The sequence below is a fragment of the Sphaerodactylus townsendi genome, linkage group LG07, assembly GCF_021028975.2.
Source record: "Sphaerodactylus townsendi isolate TG3544 linkage group LG07, MPM_Stown_v2.3, whole genome shotgun sequence".
NCBI classification, from domain to species: Eukaryota; Metazoa; Chordata; class Lepidosauria; order Squamata; family Sphaerodactylidae; genus Sphaerodactylus; species Sphaerodactylus townsendi.
This window is the reverse complement of record NC_059431.1, coordinates 100,781,918-100,804,648: the sequence shown is the minus strand read 5'-3', so window position 1 is coordinate 100,804,648 and position 22,731 is coordinate 100,781,918. Positions and strand designations below refer to the sequence as shown.

Below are 22,731 nucleotides of genomic sequence, written 5' to 3'. Positions count from 1 at the left end.
GGCGTTCTTTTACAGTTTTACAGTTTACAGTTACATGCCCGCCCACGACTCTCCGTTCTGCATGCACCACAAAGCGGCTCCTGATTGGTTGAGCGGATGAGGTGTTGATGTGTCGCACTTGAAGCTTGGCCGGTATGAACCTTGTTCCAGCAGAAGGTGCAGTTCATAACTTCGCGACAAGGATGTCGCAGTTCTGAGAGGAACTGAGACAAAACAGCGTTGAGCTCAGTTGCAGTCTTGGCGGATACACTGAGGTGAACCTAGATGAAACCAGTACAACTCTGTCAGTCGAAGAAGCCCCTAGGTCTTTTCCTGCAGTTCAACCTTTTCCAGTCTTGGGAGGCCAAGCTTTGGAGTACCTCTGAGCCAGTTTAAAGCCTTTCTTTTGTTTTAAAAATAAATTTCAATTACCGTGTTCAAATTCCCTCATGCCTGTAGGGAGTCTCTCTGGGTGTGTGTCTTTAGAGTGGGTGACCGGCTAGAAACCCCAGCCATTAGGAGTTCCCTCAAAACAGTTAAAGGGACTCTAAAGTAATTTCTCCTCCAGTCAGGTGGGAGAGGTGCAGAGTCTTTAAAGCCCGGTGTCTAGTAACAGTGTGTGGAGTTCTCTAGTTATCTGAATTAAATGGTGTGAAAAGAAGTTAATTAAAGGAAGGGTTCTGAAAACAGCTACAGAATCCTTTCTGCTGGAAACTTCGATCCGTCCTCCAGATGTTATGGACTACAGTTCCCATCATCCCCTGCCAGCATGGGGATGATGGGAACTGTAGTCCATAACATCTGGAGGGCTGCGAGTTTGACACCTATGCTATAGAAGGTGGAGTATGTTGCAGTGTACTCCACTGAGATCTCTGCCCTCCCCACACTTAATTTCCAAATCTCCAGTAGTTTGCCGACCTGGATCCAGCAACCCTACAGCCCCCCACCCCCATCTGACAACCCTAGCTCAGTATGCATGGGTGTTCATGGTGAGATATGAACAGGGTTTGAACAGCCCAATCCAATGGCGGAAGTAGAGCGGAAGTAGAGCAGCCCAATCCAATGGCGAAAGAGGACAGCCCCTCAGTTCTGCTCCCAAAGGGAGAATCGGTGGCACGGGAGCCAGTGGAAGGAGGGGAAACACTCGCCTCTCCCCGTTAGCCCATTCGCTAAACAGACTCGCACTGCACCATTGGAAGGGGGGTTTTCTTGGCTGATGGAAGCTTGGGACTTGGTTCTGGGTACAAAGAGATAGAAGGAACTACTCAGAACTACTCAGAGCAGGTAGCAGCAGGGAACAAGAGGATTTGATGGTAAAGAGGTAAAACTTTTGGGAGTATCTCTTGCTACATTAAAACCCCATAGTAGGCCCAAAATAGCCTACTATATTCTCTTCCCTCACTTTTATCCTTACAGTAACCCTGGGAGGTAGGTTAGGCTGAGTGTGTGCAACTGACCCTAGGACACGTCCATGGCAGAGTGGGGATTCGAACCTGACTTCCAGAGTCTGGACCAACACTTTAACTGTTATACCATCCTTTTCCTCTATGGCATTAGAATTCCCAACGAATCAGATAATTAAAAAAACACCCTCCTCTTTAACTGTGGCCAGATCTCTACAGAAGTCAACGAATGAAGTTTTTTTTTTTGCATCATGGAGATCAATATTGCTTGCCAGCCTGTCAAGCACATGGATGCTGAGGCTGCTACTGAACCTGGTATATGCCTTTGAGCTGAGAAGCAGAGAGCCAGTCTGGTGCAGTGGTTAAGAGGAGGTGCAAATCTGGTTTGATTCCCTGCTTTGCCAGTTGAGCTGTGGAGGCTTATCTGGGGAGCTAGATTACGCTGTGCACTCCGACACATGCCAGCTGGGTGATCTTGGGCTAGTCACAGTTCTTTGGGGCTCTCTTAGCCCCACCCACCTCACAGGGTGTTTGTTGTGAGGGGGGAAGGGAAAGGAGTTTGTAAGCCCCTTTGAGTCTCCTTACAGGAGAGAAAGGGGGATATAAATCCAAACTGCTCCTCCTACTCCTGCCCTTTCTGGATAGAGCTGCAAAGCCATAAATGATTTCTTTATGCGTGTCCATGATGCTCTCAAAAGCAACAGCTAGGAGAAAGAAACTTCAATCGCTCCTGTCGAAGTGATGCCTATGTAACCCCCATGCTCAGAATGGGTTGACCCAGAAAGGGGTGGAGACCCAAAGCAGGAGGAGGCTGCAGAGCTCATGTAGTTTGGAGGAGACAAGGCTACCAGACTCGGACCTTGATTTCTATAAGCCCTTAACACCTTGTTAAGGTAACTGCAATGTTGTTGGGAACTACTGGGAAGGTAGTTGTTTATTTTTGCTATGTTGTAAATGTCGGAGTTTGTTGTTTCAGGGTTTTTTGTGTATGTAAATGGTGAGAGTTTTCTGGGAACCTTCATCATCTTGAATCCCGTTCACCAAGCCACTGAAGTCTTCAAAAACCAACCACCAGCAAAGAAGAATTGGACTTGGCAATATCAGTAGACTGTAAATATAAGGACTTGAAAATGCAAACTTTACAGGACTGTAAAGTGTAAATGTTAAATGTTTTAAAAGTGTTATTTGTTAAGAGAAGTAAACTGTTTTGTTTTAAATTTAGTTCTTTGCAACTCCTTCCAAGTATTGCCCCACAGGACCCACAGAAAGAGGTTACACCTGCAGCTGTGGGTGTGTGGAGGGGCCATTGCTCAGTGGAGTGGAGCATCTGCTTTGCATGCCGAAGGTCCCGGGTTCAACCCCAGCATCTCCAGTTAAAGGATCTGGTAGTAGATGGTGTGAAAAACTACCTGAGATTATGGAGAGCAGCTGCCATTCTAAGTTTGCAATACTTACTCAGATGGATTGTTTCGATATACGGCAGCTGCATGTGTGTTCATGGATCCTAACACCCCTAAGTTGCCAACTTAGGGCGGTCGGCTATCCTATCATTCAACAGAGAGTGCTCTTCTTTGAGGCCTTTTTTCCTGAAATGTCCAGGTTGTGCTTCTGTCTAGGAAAATCAGTTCATGAGAGTTTGGAGCCTCAGTTCTGAAGAGCCATGCGGTCCTCCGGCTCCTTCCGCACATGCAGAACAATGCACTTTCAATCCACTTTCACTGCACTTTGCAGCTGGATTTTACTGTGCGGAGTAGCAAAATCCACTTGCAAACAATTGTGAAAGTGGATGGAAAGTGCATTATTCTGCATGTGCTACCTGCAGCTGGAAGGACTTCTAAGACACACAAGGCTGTCTGGGGAAATGAAAAGCAATAAGTCATCTTTGAATGTCTATTAGCATATGCAAATTCTGTCCTCTTTGGTCCAGTGTCTTCTCCGGAGTCACCTGAGGCTTCAAGTACCACAGGCCCTACAGAAGCAGCCCGTGATGGGCGGGCGGGAGAACATTTTGAACATTCATCCCCTTTTCCGAGCACTCCCTTGAACATTGCCCTACAAGGTTATTTAAACCACGTTTTCTGGATGATAAAAGGAATTACTTTTAAAAAAAACAGACAGCATTTTTATCAACCTCCAATAGCTCTTCATTCAGGCAATCATTCGGAGCAACCGGTTTAGCAAGTTTAAGAAGAAAGGATTAGATAATTGTACGGTTAGAATAATGGAGAGGGCATGTTGAAAGGGCAGCGAGCAAAACCGTCCTCTGAAAGGAGGCAGAAAAGATCGGGGCCTGTTTGCTTTAGAATAGGGATGAAAGCGAATGAGATAAAAGTCCATATCGTAATGAAGAGTGTCGAGACAGACACCATGATGAGCAAGCCGGTGGTTCCCTGGTACTGAAATGCAGCAAATACAACATTTATTTTAATTTTATTTTCCCTGTACAAAATGTATACTTTGGGGGACTGTGTTTCAATCTGGGGATGCTTCCTTGGATTAACTGAGGGGTTTGGCTGTAAGATTCACCAGACACATGGGTATTGGGAATGTATCACAACTGGGATCGCCAACCAAAGTCATTTTTAGTTATTTAAAAAAATATTGTAACCTGCCCTGAAACCATGGTAAAGGGTGGGGAATAAATGTAAATAAATAGAAATAGAAATAAATTATTGTTGGAAATTAGGGCTACCCAGCTTCTGTACTGATGGAGAAGAGACACTCTAAGCTCCAGCTCGTGTACTGGAGCAAGGAACTATAATTTTTTAGGGTTGCCAACTCAGGTTTGAGAACCTCCTGGAAATTTTAGGTGATTTCAAGGGAAGGCGGAATTTGGGGAAGGGAGGGAGTTCAGCAGGAAGTGATGTCACTCTAGAACTTCTGGTTTGATTCCCCGCTCTGCCACAGGTTGTGCTTCTGTCTAGGAAAATCAGTTCATGAGAGTTTGGAGCCTCAGTTCTGAAGAGCCATGTGGTCCTCCGGCTCCTTCCGCACGTGCAGAATAATGAACTTTCAACCCCCTTTCACTGCACTTTGCAGCTGGATTTTACTGTGTGGAATAGCAAAATCCACTTGCAAACAATTGTGAAAGCTGCTATATTTTCCAGGGGAACTGATTTTTGTAGTCTGGGGGACAGGGAGAAATTCAGGCTCCACTTTGAGATTGGTAACCTACAAACTGTGATGGCTGAGCTTATCAGAAGAAATAATTCCAAGTACAGACTACAGATGTAAGTTTTAAAAAGTAGGAAAAGCTTTACTGAAGAGTTGCAAAAAACCCAACTGTGTTGTCTGTATTGTCGAAGGCTTTCACGGCCGGATTCAACTGGTTTCCGGGCTGTGTGTGGCCGTGGTCTGGTGGATCTTGTTCTGACAAGATCCACCAGACCACAGCCACACAGCCCGGAAAACCCACCACAACCAATTGTGTTCTCAGTTGCCCATTCCAGTTGAGCACATTGACTTCCCTCAACTTATTACAAAGAGTTGTCAATCACAGTTTGACACTTTCCAGCCTTCATTTAGCAAATGCCCCCGAAGTCCTTTGAAGTTCGTCACATGACTTCAAAGGGGTCGGAATAAGCACAATGCAATGGCAAGGTTTAACATTCTCATACGTCATTAGGCTACTGTTGGTCAGTTCTGCCAGAGTTCTATATGCACAGTGTCTTATTCAAGGTTACAATGCACCATACAGCTAGCACTTTTGGATGTCTTATCAAGAGACTGAGAGGGCATATATTGTCTTCAGCTGATCACTGCAGGCAGAACACCTGCAAAATCTCTATCAGCCTTTCCCTGTTAAAAACATCTTCTAAAGACAGATTTCAAGTTATGGCTTTAAAATTGAATACTGGCAATATAAGGCACTTCTTAAATAAATGAAACACTTTGAACGTTCTCTTTTCTGAACAATACAGTCCTTATGCTATCTTGGCTTATTGGCTTCTGGCTTTCACTTTCTAAACTTGCAATCCATATTTTATCTTAAGTCCATCTTATCAATTAATAATTCAAACTTATATATGCATATTACTCTCTAATAATATATTTCCCCTCTTCTACATCACAAACCACTCTTGCATTTCAGGCTATTCTACACATTGGTTCTTATGGTATTTTTGTTGTGATGCTGATTTAAAAAAAATTGTAATCCACCTTGATATTCTACAAGGTGAACGATAAATGAACTAATAAAACTGGCGCCATCTAGTGACGTGTTATAGGGCATCTTCCCTCCGGCAGCTTTTTATACAGCTGTGTATATTCACATATTGCATATATGTTTGATACAGAATCCAAGAGGGAACATAATCTAAAAATGTTAAAACAATCTATTTATTGGTTGCCATTAGAAAACACTGTGATGGATTCGCCTTATGCACTTAGAACCGGTGCTTAAAAAGAAAAATGAGGGAAAGAGAACCTTCATCCCAGTATGGGTTAAACCTCCTAACAGCTGAGGAGAGAAAGAAAACTAGGTGCTCATAGTAAGGAGTTAGCAGCTAAGGGGCTGGGTGGAAAGGTGGAATTTAGATGAAAAAGGAGGGAACATATTAAATTATTTTAGAGATCCATAAGGGAGAAGTAAATCTGTGTCAGAATAGCTTATCTAGTAGTTGTGGGTTTTCCGGGCTGTGTGGCCGTGGTCCGGAAAACCCACAACAACCAGTTGAATCTGGCTGTGAAAGCCTTCAACAATACTTCTCAAGTAGGTTAGGGGAAGCAAATGCTGAAATGGAGCCGAGTTCCAGGAGGCCAGACTCAGCAGAGAAGAGGGTTTTTGATAAGGAGAGGGACATCAAAACGGTTCAGGGAATACCCATGATTTGAGATACTTCCAGCGTGAAGGGAACCCAGAGTTTCAGTACGGCCCTTTTGTTCTGGTCTCTCATAGGTACAGGTATACTAGGATAATACACTTACCCTATCTAAGAGGAATATGCAAGCTGTAACATCTCTGAATATAGTTGCTTCAGTTATGCCTTGTCTGAATGTTAAATTGAAACTGACATGAAAAACCCCTTTACTACTTATAATGTTTATAGAATAAACTTCTAAATTCTGATTAGCTTATGTCTGTCTCTGAATCTTCTAATAAGGAAATTAGTAGGAAGTAGTTATTTAGTCAGGGGACTTCCGTGCGCCTCTCCTATACACGAGGGAGTAGGAGAATTTATTACACACAAGTTGTGGGCCCCTAATTGGAGCTCTTAGAGCAATTGTTCCCAACATAAACAACATGGTTTATCAACATGGTGCAATCCTGAAGACACCTCCTGGAAATAAGTACCACTGGGATACTCAATTGGCCTGCTTAGGATGGCTGTGGTAGTTACTTTGTTATTTCCATACCAATGTATTTAAATGAGGCACTGGTTTTTGAAGATGTAAATTCCTGCTGTTAAAGAGACATACTTATTACACTTTTGATTTTTTTTCCTAAATTTTTAATGGCAGTGGATTTTTTCTTTTTTGGCTGTTTAAGCTTTTTGGATAATTATTCCTTTTCACATAACATTGTTTTAACATTCACAGTAAGTTTCCATTTATCAGGTATTACATGTTTTGTTTTTATTTCTGTTAAGGACGATTTTCTACAATCAATATTTCTGATTGGGGAAAATGGAATTTCCTATTAAAAATTTAAATTGCATTACTTTTCTGGCTGGGCTATTGTTTTTATTCTTCAACTTCTATTGTTTCCTTCTGCTAAGTTGTTCTGCCTTCAGTTGTAGGAAGGAATCCTTTCACAAGCAGAAAATTCCTCTGTTGGTGGAAGGTAATCATTAGACATGGATCCAACAAAGAAAATTCCGCAGGCTCTCCCATGATGAAATGGTGAATGACTGTCAGTAACTTCAGCAAGATGGTGGCAGAAAGTGCTGTTAAGTCACAGCTGATTCCTGGTTACCCCTTAGGGCAGGGGTAGGGAACCTGCGGCTCTCCAGATGTTCAGGAACTACAATTCCCATCAGCCTCTGTCAGCATGGCCAATTGGCCATGCTGGTAGGGGCTGATGGGAATTGTAGTTCCTGAACATCTGGAGAGCCGCAGGTTCCCTACCCCTGTCTTAGATCTTCGAAAGTACTGATGAGAAATGGTACCTTGTCATTGATGACTCTTTTTCTGTGAAATTATTTGCTGAGGGAAGCTCTCCTGGCTTTCAGGAGATACGGAAAACTATTTTTAATTCATAAAGCCTCCAAGGAAGAACGGCTAGCCCGTGATACTGTTTGTTTGACATTTTTGGGTGCTCGTTGAAGACATCATGCCAAACCATAGTTAAGAGTGCTTACTTACAGTTTGGAGACATTGTAACTGATGAAGCCATGCTTTGTGATTGGCTAGATAACCGGATTGAGAAACTGCAGTTTGTGATAACCGTGGTTTGGAATTGACATGGCCATCTACAGTACCATGGAGATAGTTGTGAACTTACAAAGCTAAGGGCTGAGAGGATGGGAAATTAAAGCAGTTGCAACCCGTGATTTGTTGTTGCATCTGGAAGTTTAGAACTTAGCACAAACCATGGTTTGTTATGGTGTCTGGCTTGAGCTCCTGCCTCACTGATGGTTGATTGGGGATTCTAATGGGCAGCTCAATCCAGGAGGCACCACAACCAGGGACTGCTCTGTTGTCACTAAAGCCTCAGGAGGCTAAAAGGCGTCTGGGCTGATTGGAGTTACGCCTCCCTTTTGGGTCCAGTAACTCCAAGGGCTGGGCCACAGCATTCCTGGCTCTAAAGGCCAAGTGGAAGCCGACTGCAATCAGCTCCACCCCTGGGAATGCCTCCATCATGCCCCCACTGCATCGACAGGGCTGATTGTGGTGCAGGAATGCTGAAGCAACAGTGCCATGTTCTGGAGGGCTGCAGCATCCTTCTGGAGGTGTTTTTGCCCCTCCGCTGGGGTAAGTGCTTCAGGGAGGGCAAATCCACGGGTGCAGGCCCACAACGCATCCTGGAGACGATTTGGCACACACACACCCAACTGGGCCGTCATTGTTTTAATTTATCGTTGAAGGCTTTCACGGCCGGATTCAACTGGTTCTGGTGGGTTTTCCGGGCTGTGTGCTCCATGTGTGCACCAGATCACAGCCACACAGCCAAGAAAACCCACCAGAACTAATTGTTTTAATTGCTTGTTTATATACTTACTGTTTTATGTAAAACTGTCTTGGAAGTCATTGTACTGAGTGGCAGGTTAAAATCTAAAGAAATCCTGACAATGATTATCCCCTGAACATTGTGTTCCATCTTAATGCCAGTTGCCTCACCCAACCAGAAATTCTCTTACCTTTAATGCACAGGTGTCAAACTCGTGGCCCTCCAGATGTTATGGACTACAGTTCCCATCGTCCCCTGCCAGCATCATGCTGGCAGGGGATGATGGGAACTGTAGTTCATAACATCTGGAGGGCCACGAGTTTGACACCTATGCTTTAATGGAAGAGACGTGTATTTTTTCTTTTCTTCTTTATGTAAGGGAAGATGTTCCACTGGGTCTTCAATTTTTTGCACATGAAGGTTTTATTGATATGATACTTTCCACCCTTTTTGAACGGGAAAGGATCCTGCAAATTGAGCCTCCATACTTCACTGTTGTGGTGTCTTGGCCTTAGAAATGCCAACAGCGAAGAAATGGTTTTCAGGAGTGGACGTCACATTCTAAGCAGGTTGAGCAGCACAAACCTCCTATACTGGCCTGCAGTAGATGAAAGAGAGGAGAATCTGATGGCCTCTTTTAAATTCCAGGGGAATCCGTGTGGGGTACACGCCAGACATCCTGACGGATGCCACTGCTGAGCTCACGGTGGCCTTGCTCCTAGCAACGTCTCGCCGGCTGCCTGAATCAGTGGAAGAAGTAAAGAAGTGAGTGTTGAGTTTGGGCTCTGTATTCTGGAGAGATGGCTGGCTGGTCAGACTCCACAAATTGTGCAGAATATTTTGGGTGTGTGTTTGTAGCTGTATACCCTTTTTGAGGTTTCGATCTTATTTGAGGAGAAGAAGAGTTTGGATTTGTACCCCCCCCCCTTCTCTCCTTTAAAGAGACTCAAAGGGGCTTACAGTCTCTATTTTTCCTTCCCCCCACAACAAACACCCTGTGAGGTGGGTGGGGCTGAGAGAGCTCTGAAGAGCTGTGACTCACCCAAGGCCACCCAGCTGGCATGTGTTGGAGTGCACAGGCTAATCTAGTTCCCCAGATAAGCCTCCACAGCTCAAGTGGCAGAGCAAGGAATCAACCCCGGTTCTCCAGATTAGAGTGTACCTGCTCTTAACCACTACGCCACTGCTGCTCCCAGAGAGCTGGAGAGGCTTGTACCATGTTAGTTCACCAGTGCAGCAGATGAGATACACGTGTCCCTTGTCTGTACAGACTGCAGGGAAAGGGGCTCCCTCAGCTGAGTTTACTTCCCTGTGCAAAAGCTAGATCTCCATGCTGTCTAGTTTCTTTTGTGCAGAAAGTTCTTTCCACAGAGGATTATTTAACTGTTCAACTTCCCCTGCAGTCTGCAGCAATACAGCCCAGATTCAGTTACTGGCAATGTTGTATGAACCACATCGGTGAAACTCAACTGAGTCATCCTTGCTTCAAAATCTTTGCCATGACCTTCATAGGTGATATTAGGCTGTTCTTGTTCGCTCTCTTCTCCACCCCACCCCACCCCCAACCAAGCTGCGCTATGCAGATGATACCAACTTGTCTTACTAGGCTGTTGTAAGGATTAGTGAAATAAGGTACATGGAGTACCTTGAACATATAAATGTATAAAAATGCTGCATGGGGAACCCTTGTTTTAGAAACAGTTCATTGTGTTCAAGTGAACCTTTGGATCCATGCTTTGATTGCACTGTGATAACAGATCAGTGCAAACTTTCCAAGGCCTCCAAAATGTAAGCAAATGACCAGATGACGGCTGTCTGGCTAGGATAATTTACCATCCATCTCTGCCTATTGTGCACAAGAGATCTTGGTTCTAGAGAGCCAGCGTGATGTAGTAGGCAAGAGCAGTGGACTCTAATCTGGAGAACCAGGTTTGATTCCCCATTCCTCTTCAAGAGCAGTGGACTCTTATCTGGTGAACAAGATTTGTATCCCTGCTCTTCCTCAAGTAGCCTGCTGGGTGACCTTGGGCTAGTTACACTTCTCTCAGAACTCTCTCAGTCACACTTACCTCAGGGAGGAGGAAGGGAAGGAATCTGTTGTAGGGAGAAGAAGGGAAGGAGTTTGTAAGCCACTAAGACTCCTTAAAGGAGGGAAAGGTAAGGTATAAATCCAAACTTTTATTCTCCTCATGTTTGGTAAATAGAATATGGGAGGGAGGGGTTAGGGGCGGATAAGTCACTGAGATACGATCATCTCCCATTTTATCAAAGATTATGTAGCTGTGAGGCTCCAGAAGCATAATCTCACATTCTTGTAGGTTGTCAACTGCATGATTTATTATGCTCACAGATGCTTTCACCAGTTATCCTGAAAAAATCCCAGCCAGAGTTATCAATGCCTTGCTTATTTATTTATTTATTTATAATTGGTTTTATATACCGCCCCTCCCCCGAAGGGCTCTGGGCGGTGAACAACACAATAAAACAATAGTTACAATAAAAACCCCATTAAAACAACAATCAATAATGTTATATTGGCATCCAATCATAAAAACAGAACTTCATAGATCCACCCTGGAAAATAAAACAGAGAAGCGGAGAACCCAGAATGTAAAGGAAAGGAGGGGGAAAGGGGAGGGGGCATCAGCGGCCAGCCCCTCCAAACGCCCGGTAGAACAATTCGGTCTTACAGGCCCTGCGGAACTCTCCAAGATCCTGCAGGGCCCGGATAGTTGGTGGTAACGTGTTCCACCAGGCAGGGGCCAGGTCTGTAAAAGCCCTGGCCCTGGTAGAGGCCAGCCGCATCATCGAGGGGCCAGGGACCATGGAAGATCATAAGTCCAAAGTTATGTCTGCAGTTGCACTATACTTACCTGAAATTCTTTAGAAGGTCCAAAATGAACTAAACTTCTGTTTTTGCTATTTTAACTGATTTTACTGTTTATAATTTTTCCTCTTATCCCATTAAATGTTTTCTGATCTGATCAGTGGTGTAGTGGTTAAGAGCAGGTGGATTCTAATCTGGAGAACCGAGTTTGATTCCCCACTTCACCTGAGTGGTGGAGGCTTATGTGTTGCTGCACTCCTACTTTCCTACTGGGTGACCTTGGGCTAGTCACAGTTCTCTCAGAACTCTCTCAGCTCCACCTACCTGACAAGGTGTCTGTTGTGGGAAGAGGAAGGGAAAGGAGCTGGTAAGCCATTTTCAGTTTCCTTAAAGAAGAGTAAGGTGGGATATAAATCCAAACTCTTCTCTTCTTCTTACCGCAACACTGACTCTCTAGTGTGCCTTTTCTAGTGCACCTTCATCATTTTATTTCATTTTTGCAGCGGTGGCTGGACAACATGGAAGCCCCTCTGGATGTGTGGCTATGGGCTTTCTGGCAGCACAGTTGGAATTGTTGGGCTTGGGAGAATAGGTAAGCCATTGTTAACAGGTTAATCTTGCATCCCGGCACAGAACAGCATTTTATCCTCATAGCTGCTAGGAGAGGTGATTACGAGAGAATAAATGGCCCAACTCTGTAAGTTTCATGACCAGAGGCGAAGCACTCACAGGGACATGTGGGGTCACATGACCCTGGGCACACGCCAGCTGGTCACATGTGGGCAGAGAATTGCCCCCCTCCCCTTGGCCCGGCCCCGCAAGGCTGCTCCTTCAGCCAGCAGAGCCTCCACCTGCCGAAGGAGCAGCCTGACTGGGCCGCCGCCGGGCACCCCTTGACCCTGCCCTGCCAGGCTGCTCCTTTGACCACCAGCTGAAGGAGCAGGCTTGGCAGGGCAAGGCCAGGTAAGTGGGGCATGGACGGGGGGGGGCACCTGGAGCAGGCTTTGCCCCAGGTGCCATCCCCCCATGCCTCTGTTCATGACCTAGCTCCGTGGTGGTGAACCTATGGCACTCCAGATGTTCATGGACTACAATTCCCATCAGCCCCTGCCAGCATGGCCAATTGGCCATGCTGGCAGAGGCTGATGGGAATTGTAGTCCATGAACATCTGGAGTGCCATACGTGCTGGTTTCTCCTACTGCTTCACAAGCCACTACTCCATGGTGCTGTATTATGTTTCATTTCAGGAGGATGACAGAGATATCCAGAGCAGACTTGCAATAGTAGATGCCCCACTATGAACCAGGTTCAAACGACCACCTCTAAAACATCTAGTCCTTTCACCTTCCAAAACTAGATCAAATGAGACTTTCTACTATTGATTGCTTAGTTAAATATTTATCACCTCTGTCATCAAAGTGACTCACATGCCCTGTCTGCTTTGGGCCTTGGTCAGATTCCCTCACACTTGTTCAAATTTGGACTTTAATGATCATATAAGTATTTTTGCTGCTGCTGTTCCCTTTTCAATATAGAGTTATCATTCCCTTGTATTCTTTAGGGAAGGACCAATATCCTCTATGACAGTTCATTGAGAAATACAAGATCAAACTCTCCTAAGGAGTCTAAAATCATATACCTACCTGCCTTCCCATTCCGATCAAAACAATCCACAAGGTGCAGCTGTTCAGGGATGAGGGTATATTTCTGAAAACCTGGGGAAATAATCCAGTTTGCAGAAAAATCTGAACAAATATTGAGAAGATGAAGAGGATTTAAAACAAATATCTCAGCTGTTGAAATGAAATCTGTGTTTATGCAGACATCACAACTGAAGAGGGGGAAAAATGCAGATTGCGCAGTGTAGTAAAGAAACAACTCCTGCTTTGTTGAGGTTACCAGGGCAGGCCGGAGAGGAGGATGTAGGCAGATAGGAGGAGGACACAATGGTGGCAACAGGTGGATTAAGTGGGAGTACAGCAGTGATGGGCGATGAGCAAGTACAAGCTAGCAGGGGATGGGTTTCCCCCTCCCCCATGAGTTTCTCACCAGGCCACTTCTTGTATCAGTCTATGAAACCTGGAATTGAATAATTAAGAGATAAGTAGACTACTTCAGACTTCTTGGGTGTAACTGGAGTTTAGGTCTGCCTTAGGGCGACTGGAGATGCCTGTTTACCAGGTACCAAGTAGACATTAACCCTGTTCACAAGTTAGTATGTGTGTTCACTCTATTTGTGTACTTGGTTTTTCTTTTTACATACGTTGAGTAATTCCCATGTTACGTTCAGTCCATGTGCAGCTGAATGTGTGATTGAAACAGCATGTTTATCCAGGTACTGGTCCCGTTTCATTCCTTAAGTGAATGCCCGTGGGCTCTTTCTTATCTGCAGGGTGTATATGTATTCCCTGTAATGTGAACAGGGCTAGAACGAAGGCTTTTAGCAAATCAGTCATCTGTATGCTAATAAGCCACAAGAAAACAATCCGCCTCTTAAGTAGTTCAGATATGTAGTTTTATATGTGGTGTAATATTATTCTCTGCACCTACCCTCTGACCTAATTCTGCAAGTACCCTACAAAGAATCATCCCAAAATCAGCCAGTTGATCAACTGCATGAGGGCTTCAGTGTTTTGTTTTGGGGGGGTTTTTTGCTTTGAGCCGTCGTGTGGAACAAGAAAGCCAGTTGGTATGTGTGAGTTTTGTGTGCCTGTGCCTTGGAGAAGTGTTTATGCAGGCTTTGGAAGAACCACAACAGTGTTTTTGGCAACGAAGGCACCCTTGAATGACAACGACCCACCTCGCAGCCAATGTGCCTCTTGTTTCTAGGGCAGGCCGTAGCTCGTCGCCTGAAGCCATTTGGAGTAAAGAGGTTTCTGTATAGTGGACGTCACCCCAAAACTGAAGCAGCAGAATTTGGAGCAGAGTTTGGTAAGAATCACATCGTATGGGATTACATTGTACTTCCATCATTTTTTTCTTTTATTCCAAGTTTAATAGAACGTTCATCATATTCCTCATGAATCTTTTAAGTAGTCTGCAGAGTATAAACCAGAGGTTTAGATCTGTGGTGTTTCAGTAATTGTGACAGTATATTATTCAGTAAATAAGATAGTTCAAGTGGCGAGTATGTAAAACCAGGAGGTTTAGATCTGTGGTGGTTTTGGTGCAATTGGTGGACAGTATATTATTCAGTAAATAAGATAGTATAAATTGGAAGAGTGTAATAAATTAATAGATTCAGATTCCCATCCGGGGGGGAGGGTCGAATCCACCCGTGGGAGCAGTGTGCAGCCACACCGCCAGTTTGTCTTCCTTGGGACACTTCCCTCGTTGGAGAGGTGATCCCACCAGCATGCAGCCTCCATGGCCCTCTTTGGCGCTGGAATGTGGCATCAGACACAGCATCATCATCCCAGTGCCCCTTCTGCCGCCGGCATAGTGGGTGTGGGGCTAGGGGAAGAGCTCCCAGCTATTCACCCCATTGCACCAGCTGCCAGGTATTTGGATGTGGCGCAAGTCCATTAATTCTGTTGGAGGCTTCTCAGCAACAGGGAGACATTTTTGCTTTTTAAGCTTCACCATGCTGCCAGGAAGCCTCTTTGGGGGCAGCAGCCAGATGCTGGATTCTTGGATGGGGCTTCCCAAGTTTGTAAAGGCCTGTCACAAAATGCAAATAAACTCCATTCATTCATAGTAGATTCAGATTCACGTTTGTAGAGAATCTAAGCAAAGTCTAATTCAAGGGCTTGTACTCATGAATCATTTTGTTTTACACACACGCTATATATGCATATATATGTGTGTGTCTGTGTGTGCGTGTGTATAGATATGTGTGCGTGTGTATAGATACGTACATCTGTAGATTCTGTGTGTAGCATGTGACTGGGAGCAAGAACATCTGTATCTATATATAGATATGCATATATATAGATATATATATGTACAGTGGTGGGATCCAAAAATTTTAATAACTGGCTCCGATGGTGGTGGGATTCAAACAGTGGTGCCGCCGCACACACGCACCTCCAGTCCCTATTGGGCAGGGAGGTTGCTTTAGTAACCCCTTCTCGGCACTCAGAAAAAATTAGTAACCACTTTTAGAGAAGTGGTGAGAACTGGTTGGATCCCACCTCTGTATATGTATATATAGAGGTGTGTATATAGAGATGTATGCATATATAGATATGTGCATAGATATGTGTATATATGTGTGCACGTGTGTGTGTGTGTGTGTGTGTGTACACACACACACACACACACACTAGTGGGGCCCGGCCACGCATTGCTGTGGGTTATTGTGGTGAAATAGGAAAGGAACAGACGCTGACCCTTCCCTCTCCCTTCACTAGGGTGGGTGGGTCATATCCAGATGCTGGGCCCCTCCCTACCCTCCCTTGGCATGCCACCCTCACTCTCTCCCCTCCCTCACTTCTCTTCCCTTGTATGCCACGCCTCCCCCTCCCTCCCCTCTCCTGCGTGTGTATAGATGTGTATGTGTTTCACTTCCACTCGCGTTATTGCCTATGTACTGTTTTCACTGCTCATATCTGGCCATCTGAGCGAACATTCTAAGCTGCACGAACATTCTAAGGATGACAGTTACACACAGGCAGCTGCAAGTCCTTCACCATGGAGCACCAGGAAAAAGGTGTTTTACCTGGGCCAGGTGTGAAATTTCAGGTACGTGAACATCTAAAACCACTCTCGCCTGGCTGACTATAGTGGCTGGGAATTTTCAGAGGAATTGGCCCAGCAGTTATTGAGTTATACTATCACTAGCAAATACACGGTTAGCTTTTTATATATATAGATATATATTTTAAAACAGCTACTGCAGAAGCACTGTACAGCTGTTGGAAAACCCAGTGACTGAGTACTACTCAAAGTAAGCAAAGTTTTCAATACTTAGCGTATGTTCTGTCTCTTTCTGCAGTTCCAGTTGCCAAGTTGGCGGAGCAGTCTGACTTTGTCATTGTAACTTGTTCTCTGGCGCCTGAAACCCAGGGCATGTGCAATCGGGATTTCTTTTGCAAGATGAAGAAAACAGCTGTGTTCATCAACACAAGCAGGTGAGAACAGAGGCAACCCAGACAATTTCAGTAGGATTAGTTCAGGGCCCCTTTCCACAGCAGATTTCTCATGAAAAGTCTTCCACGTAGTCTGTATTAAGGTAACAGAGTTTATATTAATCTGGAGAGTTTATATTAATCCGGAGTGCTAATTTAGTATGATCACCTGCATAAAACATACCAGTTTTTAAGTTTTTGCTCCCGCAGTCACATGTTGTTTGAAGTGGATAATTCACATACCTTCCGAAATGGCTGTGGTTCTACTATGAGGTGCTCATTCCAGTCCAGCAGCCGAGATGCATCTCTTAAAGCACTCCCTGATTCACTAAACTATGCTATCTATGTCACAGTGTAGAAATGGATTCAACTGGAACCTGTTGCATTTGAGGTTTTGCAAATGTTGTCTTGTGATAAATTTGATGGGCTTTTCACACACTTTTTCCAAGTCTGAAGGAGCCCTCATTACAAGAGTAGCATCGCTTTATCTCTGAAGACACAAGGGTGGAGTGTCATCAATGCCCTAAGCGCAGCGTCTGTGTTAATCAGTAGCACTGGCCAGGATGGGGTGATGGAATTTTTAAAAATTTAAACATTAGCTGCCATTCTACTTTTCATGAATGCAGGGCAACTTCCATGATCTGTTCTACCCCAACTGCTTACATCAGAATGGGACCGGGGGCCTGCAGTTAGTAAAAGCATAATTTGTCAGTCTTAAATAAAATAAATAGTTCCTCTTTGGCATTTTTTTGTGTCTCCAGAATATTGTTGGGCAGTGTCTTATGTTACTCAAAAATATTTTGATAACATTAAACAAGATACCAACAGCAGAACTTTCTTTGTGACTCCTTTAACCGTAATAGTTTTAAAAGTATGTGCGCTTGCTGCAAAACCGAGTAACAAATCGACCTTCTCTGGAATTCCGGAGGGACATGAATGCCTACAACATGTAGAGACTGCCAACAGTATTCTTGCTGTGTTCTGCCAGAGGTGCTGTGGTGAATCAAGATGACCTTTATCATGCTCTGGTCAAGGGCCACATTGCAGCTGCAGGTCTAGATGTTACAACCCCAGAACCACTGCCGCCAGCCCATCCGCTTCTTTCTCTGAAGAACTGTGGTAAGTTGACGTAATCGTTCACATATTTTCCTACACCCCCACTGCTGGAGTGTGTTGGATAAGTCTGTGATGATTGTTCTGTCATACCACACTGGGTGGCAGGAAAGGGTCAACAGCAACTGTGGGATGGGGAGGGGAATAGGAGGATAGGAGGCCTATTGTGTTCCCCTTGGAAAGAAGTCTTGGAGTGGTTACTCTGCATGTAAATAACGGTCAGCCTCAAGCCAAGAAAACAGAGCTGCTTAGAAGTAGCACAGGGGCTTTTCAGCCAAATTAAAGACTTTTTAAAAACAACATATAGCATACAGAACTTGAAAGGTTGCACCCTACTTTTATTTCACTTCATCTTAATAAAAACTGTTGCCGCCTGAGCTGTGAAGGCTTATCTGGGGAATTCAGATTAGCCTGTACACGCCCACACACGCCAGCTGGGTGACCTTGGGCTAGTCACAGCTTCTCGGAGCTCTCTCAGCCCCACCCACCTCACAGGGTGTTTGTTGTGAGGGGAAAAGGGCAAGGAGATTATAAGCCCCTTTGAGTCTCCTGCAGGAGAGAAAGGGCGGATATACATCCAAACTCTTCTTATTCATCTGAAGATGATGCTTTTTCTCTCCTTTTTTCCTGAACAGTGATTCTGCCTCATATTGGAAGTGCCACCTATGCTACCAGGAATAGCATGTCTGTACTGGCTGCTAACAATCTTATGGCTGGGTTGAAAGGGGAAAGCATGCCTAGTGAACTCAAACTGTGAGAAGGAACGCTGGGACAGAACCAAGAGCCTATTTTGAAATGATTGTATCCACCTGAACCGTTGCTTGTTGCCTGGACTCCAGTGCTTTTCATTAAAACGCGTTCCACAGCAGTAGAGGTCCTGGCACTACTTCTTGTCAACTCTGTTTTCAAAGAGCAGTATACAAAATACAGAAAGCAGCAGTTAGATCCTTGCCAGAAAAATATGCAAGGAAATCATTTTGGAGGGGAATTCAGGCTTAAACTGGAAACAAGGCTATTGAAAGCACAGGCTGAATACAGCAAACTTGTGTGTATGTGCTTACACAGAAGTCGCTCTCACGGAGCTCAGCAGGCTTGCAAGCAAGGAGATATGAGAGATGAGTAGGAGCAGCAGCAGTGGTGTAGGAGGTTAAGAGCAGGTGCACTCTGATCTGGAAGAACTGGGTTTGATTCCCAGCTCTGCCGCTTGAGCTGTGGAGGCTTATTTGGGGAATTCAGATTAGCCTGTGCACTCCCACACACGCCAGCTGGGTGACCTTGGGCTAGTCACAGCTTTTCGGAGCTCTCTCAGCCCCACCCACCGCACAGGGTGTTTGTTGTGAGGAGGAAGGGCAAGGAGATTGTCAGCCCCTTTGAGTCTCCTATAGGAGAGAAAGGGGGGATATTAATCCAAACTCTTCTTCTTCTTCATAAAGCCCCCCTCCTCCCCTTTACACCACTCTACTTAAGAAAATTATTTTAACAGGCCTATCTTAGCCATTTCTGGCTTTAACTTTGGGAAGACTATTAAGCATTCAGCAAGAAAAGCCTGCTGGCCCCATACTCTGCTTTTCCTTGTTCATTGACTTTTAGTGTTACCAAGGAAACCTAATTTCCACTGACCATAGAGACATCCACTGTGCTTTCCAGCCTTCAGCCATGAAGACCAGAAGCTGGACTGATTCCACTGCTGACTGCTTTACTCCACAAGGCTGAATCTCCATGTCCCGACAGCATTCATTTCTCCATCAATTTCATTCATGCACCATGATACAGATGCGCATTCCTAGTCATCACTGGCCCAGCACAAGAACTTGGCACTCACAATTGTGGGTGCTTCAGAAATTCTAAAACCTTAAAACCCCAGGGTTTCCAAACAACATTCAGACAAAGGACTCGACCACTGATCAGCCGGAGTGCTGTCTGTCATGCATGAATCGACTGAACAAGTACTTTCACTTCCAAGGAAAGCACACTTCCATAAAGTCATGTCTGAACTGGCACACAAATCAGGTTGCTATTTTAATACTTTAGTGCATAGGCATATGGAAATGCACATTAAATCCACAGAAGAAATCTCTAAAGAAATTGTCCACACGATAAATCCAGATGAGACTGAATAGCAACGTTTGAAAAAGGGGAGAGGGCTGCAAAATAAAATTCAAAACCGGATGTTTGAAATATCAGCCGACTTCATTTAAGACTTGATGAGTTTTAACACATAAAATACAAATTGGTTAGAAACACTACCAAACATAACACACATTTCACTTATTCAGTACAAGATTTTACAAAAAGAAAACTATGAAACATCTAGATTTTGCTGTATTCAAAGTATATACACACACATACATATCAGACAGTCTAAAAAGTTACTTGCATTGGACTCAAGGTAAGCACCTTCATTACACAGTGTAAGTTACTGCAAAAAAAACAAACAAACCTGGAAATACATTCAGAACCCCTAAAACTATGTTAATCCTATAGCACACTTCAAAGCAATTTGAGGTGCAAAGGTGGTTTCATCTTCAAGAATAAGCAGTCCTGAACCATAAAGAACTCTTAGCAATACTGCTCTCGCCCTCCATGTAGGAACTTATTTTACAGATAAATGCTCTCACATCTTTAAAAAAAAAATTAAAAAGTTTGCACTCCAGTTTCTCATTCTTGAAACGTGCTAGTAAAATTTCACGCTAGCTACACTTTATTCTTTCAACCTTTCTTCTACCAAAGAACTAATGATACTGAAGACTGTATCCATATAATTCGAATAGCCCACTCCTATCTGCATTTACTTGGAAGTAGATCCCATGTAGTTCAACGGGACTTACAGCCAAGTATGTGCACGAATCGTGTGACAGAGCTGGAGAATTTTCAAAGCGCTACTTTAAAAGTTGTTTTAAGCCTCACAACACCCCTGTGAGGTAGGTATGGTACAGGTATTAAAAAGAGCTAAGCCTTTTTTTTGTGTGTGTGGCACAATCACACTTAAGTGTTCACTTTCTGTGTTCCATGCATTATTAAAATCTGTATTGGCATCATGAGATTAAGGGAAGAAGTTAAAGCAAAGTGCTGGGGAGATTACTGCTTTGCCAGCGAAGGCAAGTAGTTTTGGAATGCTTATACAAATGGCTCGACTGACTAAACCTTTTGCCGCACTTTAAACAGGCATACGGTTTCTCTCCCGTGTGCACACGGATGTGCTTCTTGCAGTCTGTTAAGGTGAGAAACGTCTTGCAGCAGATTTTGCAGGCGTACTTGCGTGCACCTTCCACCACCAAGACGTTATGTTCGGATAAGGCCTTCTTGCATTTGGAAAGAACGTCAGCGGATGCCCTGGTCAGCTGTGGGGGGCCAGGCTGCGAAGGGTGCCCATTTTCAAAAGAGGAAATGGCACCATTCATTAGCAGCTGAGAATTAGGGGCACTGTCCGGCAACTGAGAGCTCCGAACAGAGGTCACAACAGGCATTTTGGGAGCTATACGGCGGTAGCTGGGAAAGCCACTCGCTCCGCCTCTGGAAGAGCCCATCACGGCCCTCGATAAGGAATGCAACCCCAAGCCAGATCTCGGGAAATCCATCCCAAACTGTTCTGCTCCCCGGTAGCCAGACGTCTGTACACAAGGAAGACCCATTACGTCCTGCATCGGCCTGACAAAATGGGAGTCTGTGCTCTCACTGAACGGATTGTCCACGTGGGAGACTGTAGCAGAGGAATGACTGTTAGCAGGCCCAGACTCTGGGCTAATTAAATAAGAGGCATCCCCGTCCATCCTGCAGTCACTAGTTGTGTTTGGAATGTTGTCCTCATTCTGGCTGGCACCAAAACTGCCGGCTCTGGTCTTGTTCAGGAAATTTGAAATACTGAAGGTGGACTTGTGCTCCAGGTTATGGGTGACTTCCATAATATGGATGTCTCCCACCCTATCAGTGCTAGACTGGGGATCCGAAAAGCTACGGTCACTACTCTCTGGGCTCAGTTCTATTTTTTCAGCACTTACGCCTCCTCCTTCCACTTCTACAGATTCGCTTCCCTCGGCCTGGGAAGTCACATCACTCACTTCATCTTGGGGCTCTGGGGAACTCAAAGGCTCAGATTTCACCACCACTCTCATGTGATCTTTTTCACTTAGAGCAACCTCTGTATTCTCACACTGAAAGTTGTTTTTCTGGGCAGAAGTCTCCTGGTCAAAGCTAGTTTCAACTTGAGTTGCCTGTGATGCCATGGACATTTGGGAAATATTTCCCCCACTGTTGTCCGACTGACTGGGCACTTGGGCATCCTCTTGAGCGCCAAAGGACTGGTCAAACATAATAGTATTGTCTTCGTGGTTGTCACTTACACCGTCTGGCTTAGAGTTGTCTACGATTTTCAACGAGTCTGGGGGAAAAAATTCATTTCGCGAATGCACCCCCCACCCCGCCCCCCCCCCCCGCCCCCCACCCCCCCCCCCCCCCCCCCCCCCCCCCGCCCCCCCCCCACCGCCCCCCGCCCCCCCCCCCCCCCCCCCCCCCCCCCCCCCCCCCCCCCGCCCCCCCACCCCCCCCCCCCCCCCCCCACACCCCACCCCCCCCCCCACCCCCCCCGCCCCCCCCCCCCCCCCCCGCCGACCCCCCCCCCCCCCCACCCCCCCCCCCCCCCACCCCCCCCCCCCCCCACCCCCCCCCCCCCCCACCCCCCCCCCCCCCCACCCCCCCCCCCCCCCACCCCCCCCCCCCCCCACCCCCCCCCCCCCCCACCCCCCCCCCCCCCCACCCCCCCCCCCCCCCACCCCCCCCCCCCCCCACCCCCCCCCCCCCCCACCCCCCCCCCCCCCCACCCCCCCCCCCCCCCACCCCCCCCCCCCCCCACCCCCCCCCCCCCCCACCCCCCCCCCCCCCCACCCCCCCCCCCCCCCACCCCCCCCCCCCCCCACCCCCCCCCCCCCCCACCCCCCCCCCCCCCCACCCCCCCCCCCCCCCACCCCCCCCCCCCCCCACCCCCCCCCCCCCCCACCCCCCCCCCCCCCCACCCCCCCCCCCCCCCACCCCCCCCCCCCCCCACCCCCCCCCCCCCCCACCCCCCCCCCCCCCCACCCCCCCCCCCCCCCACCCCCCCCCCCCCCCACCCCCCCCCCCCCCCACCCCCCCCCCCCCCCACCCCCCCCCCCCCCCACCCCCCCCCCCCCCCACCCCCCCCCCCCCCCACCCCCCCCCCCCCCCACCCCCCCCCCCCCCCACCCCCCCCCCCCCCC

At 46.5% G+C, this 22,731-nt stretch overlaps 2 protein-coding genes across 2 annotated transcripts; one reads left to right on the top strand and one right to left on the bottom strand.

Moving 5' to 3' along the window:
• The first annotated feature begins 3,614 nt into the window (after nucleotides 1-3,614).
• Nucleotides 3,615-18,368, top strand: GRHPR (glyoxylate and hydroxypyruvate reductase). Its single transcript, XM_048504414.1, has 7 exons — nucleotides 3,615-3,775; nucleotides 9,139-9,255; nucleotides 11,821-11,909; nucleotides 14,148-14,249; nucleotides 16,255-16,390; nucleotides 17,376-17,506; nucleotides 18,136-18,368. The coding sequence occupies exons 1-7, from the start codon at nucleotides 3,615-3,617 to the stop codon at nucleotides 18,255-18,257; spliced, it is 858 nt and encodes a 285-aa protein (XP_048360371.1). The 3' UTR covers nucleotides 18,258-18,368.
• A 1,303-nt stretch (nucleotides 18,369-19,671) lies between these two features.
• ZBTB5 (zinc finger and BTB domain containing 5) lies at nucleotides 19,672-21,906 on the bottom strand (the record flags this gene model as incomplete). Its single annotated transcript, XM_048504523.1, has 1 exon — nucleotides 19,672-21,906. A coding segment is annotated over one exon (1,350 nt), but the record flags the coding sequence as incomplete, so codon positions are not given.
• Nucleotides 21,907-22,731: the final 825 nt, after the last annotated feature.

What these genes read in the sequence shown, in the direction of transcription:
- GRHPR (XM_048504414.1), top strand. Translation starts at nt 3,615, where the DNA reads ATGTTGAAAGGGCAGCGAGCAAAACCGTCCTCTGAAAGGAGGCAGAAA. An exon ending in TGTTGGGCTTGGGAGAATAG is followed by an intron (nt 11,910 to 14,147) that starts GTAAGCCATTGT and finishes TCTTGTTTCTAG; the next exon opens with GGCAGGCCGTAGCTCGTCGC. An exon ending in TCTTTCTCTGAAGAACTGTG is followed by an intron (nt 17,507 to 18,135) that starts GTAAGTTGACGT and finishes TTTCCTGAACAG; the next exon opens with TGATTCTGCCTCATATTGGA.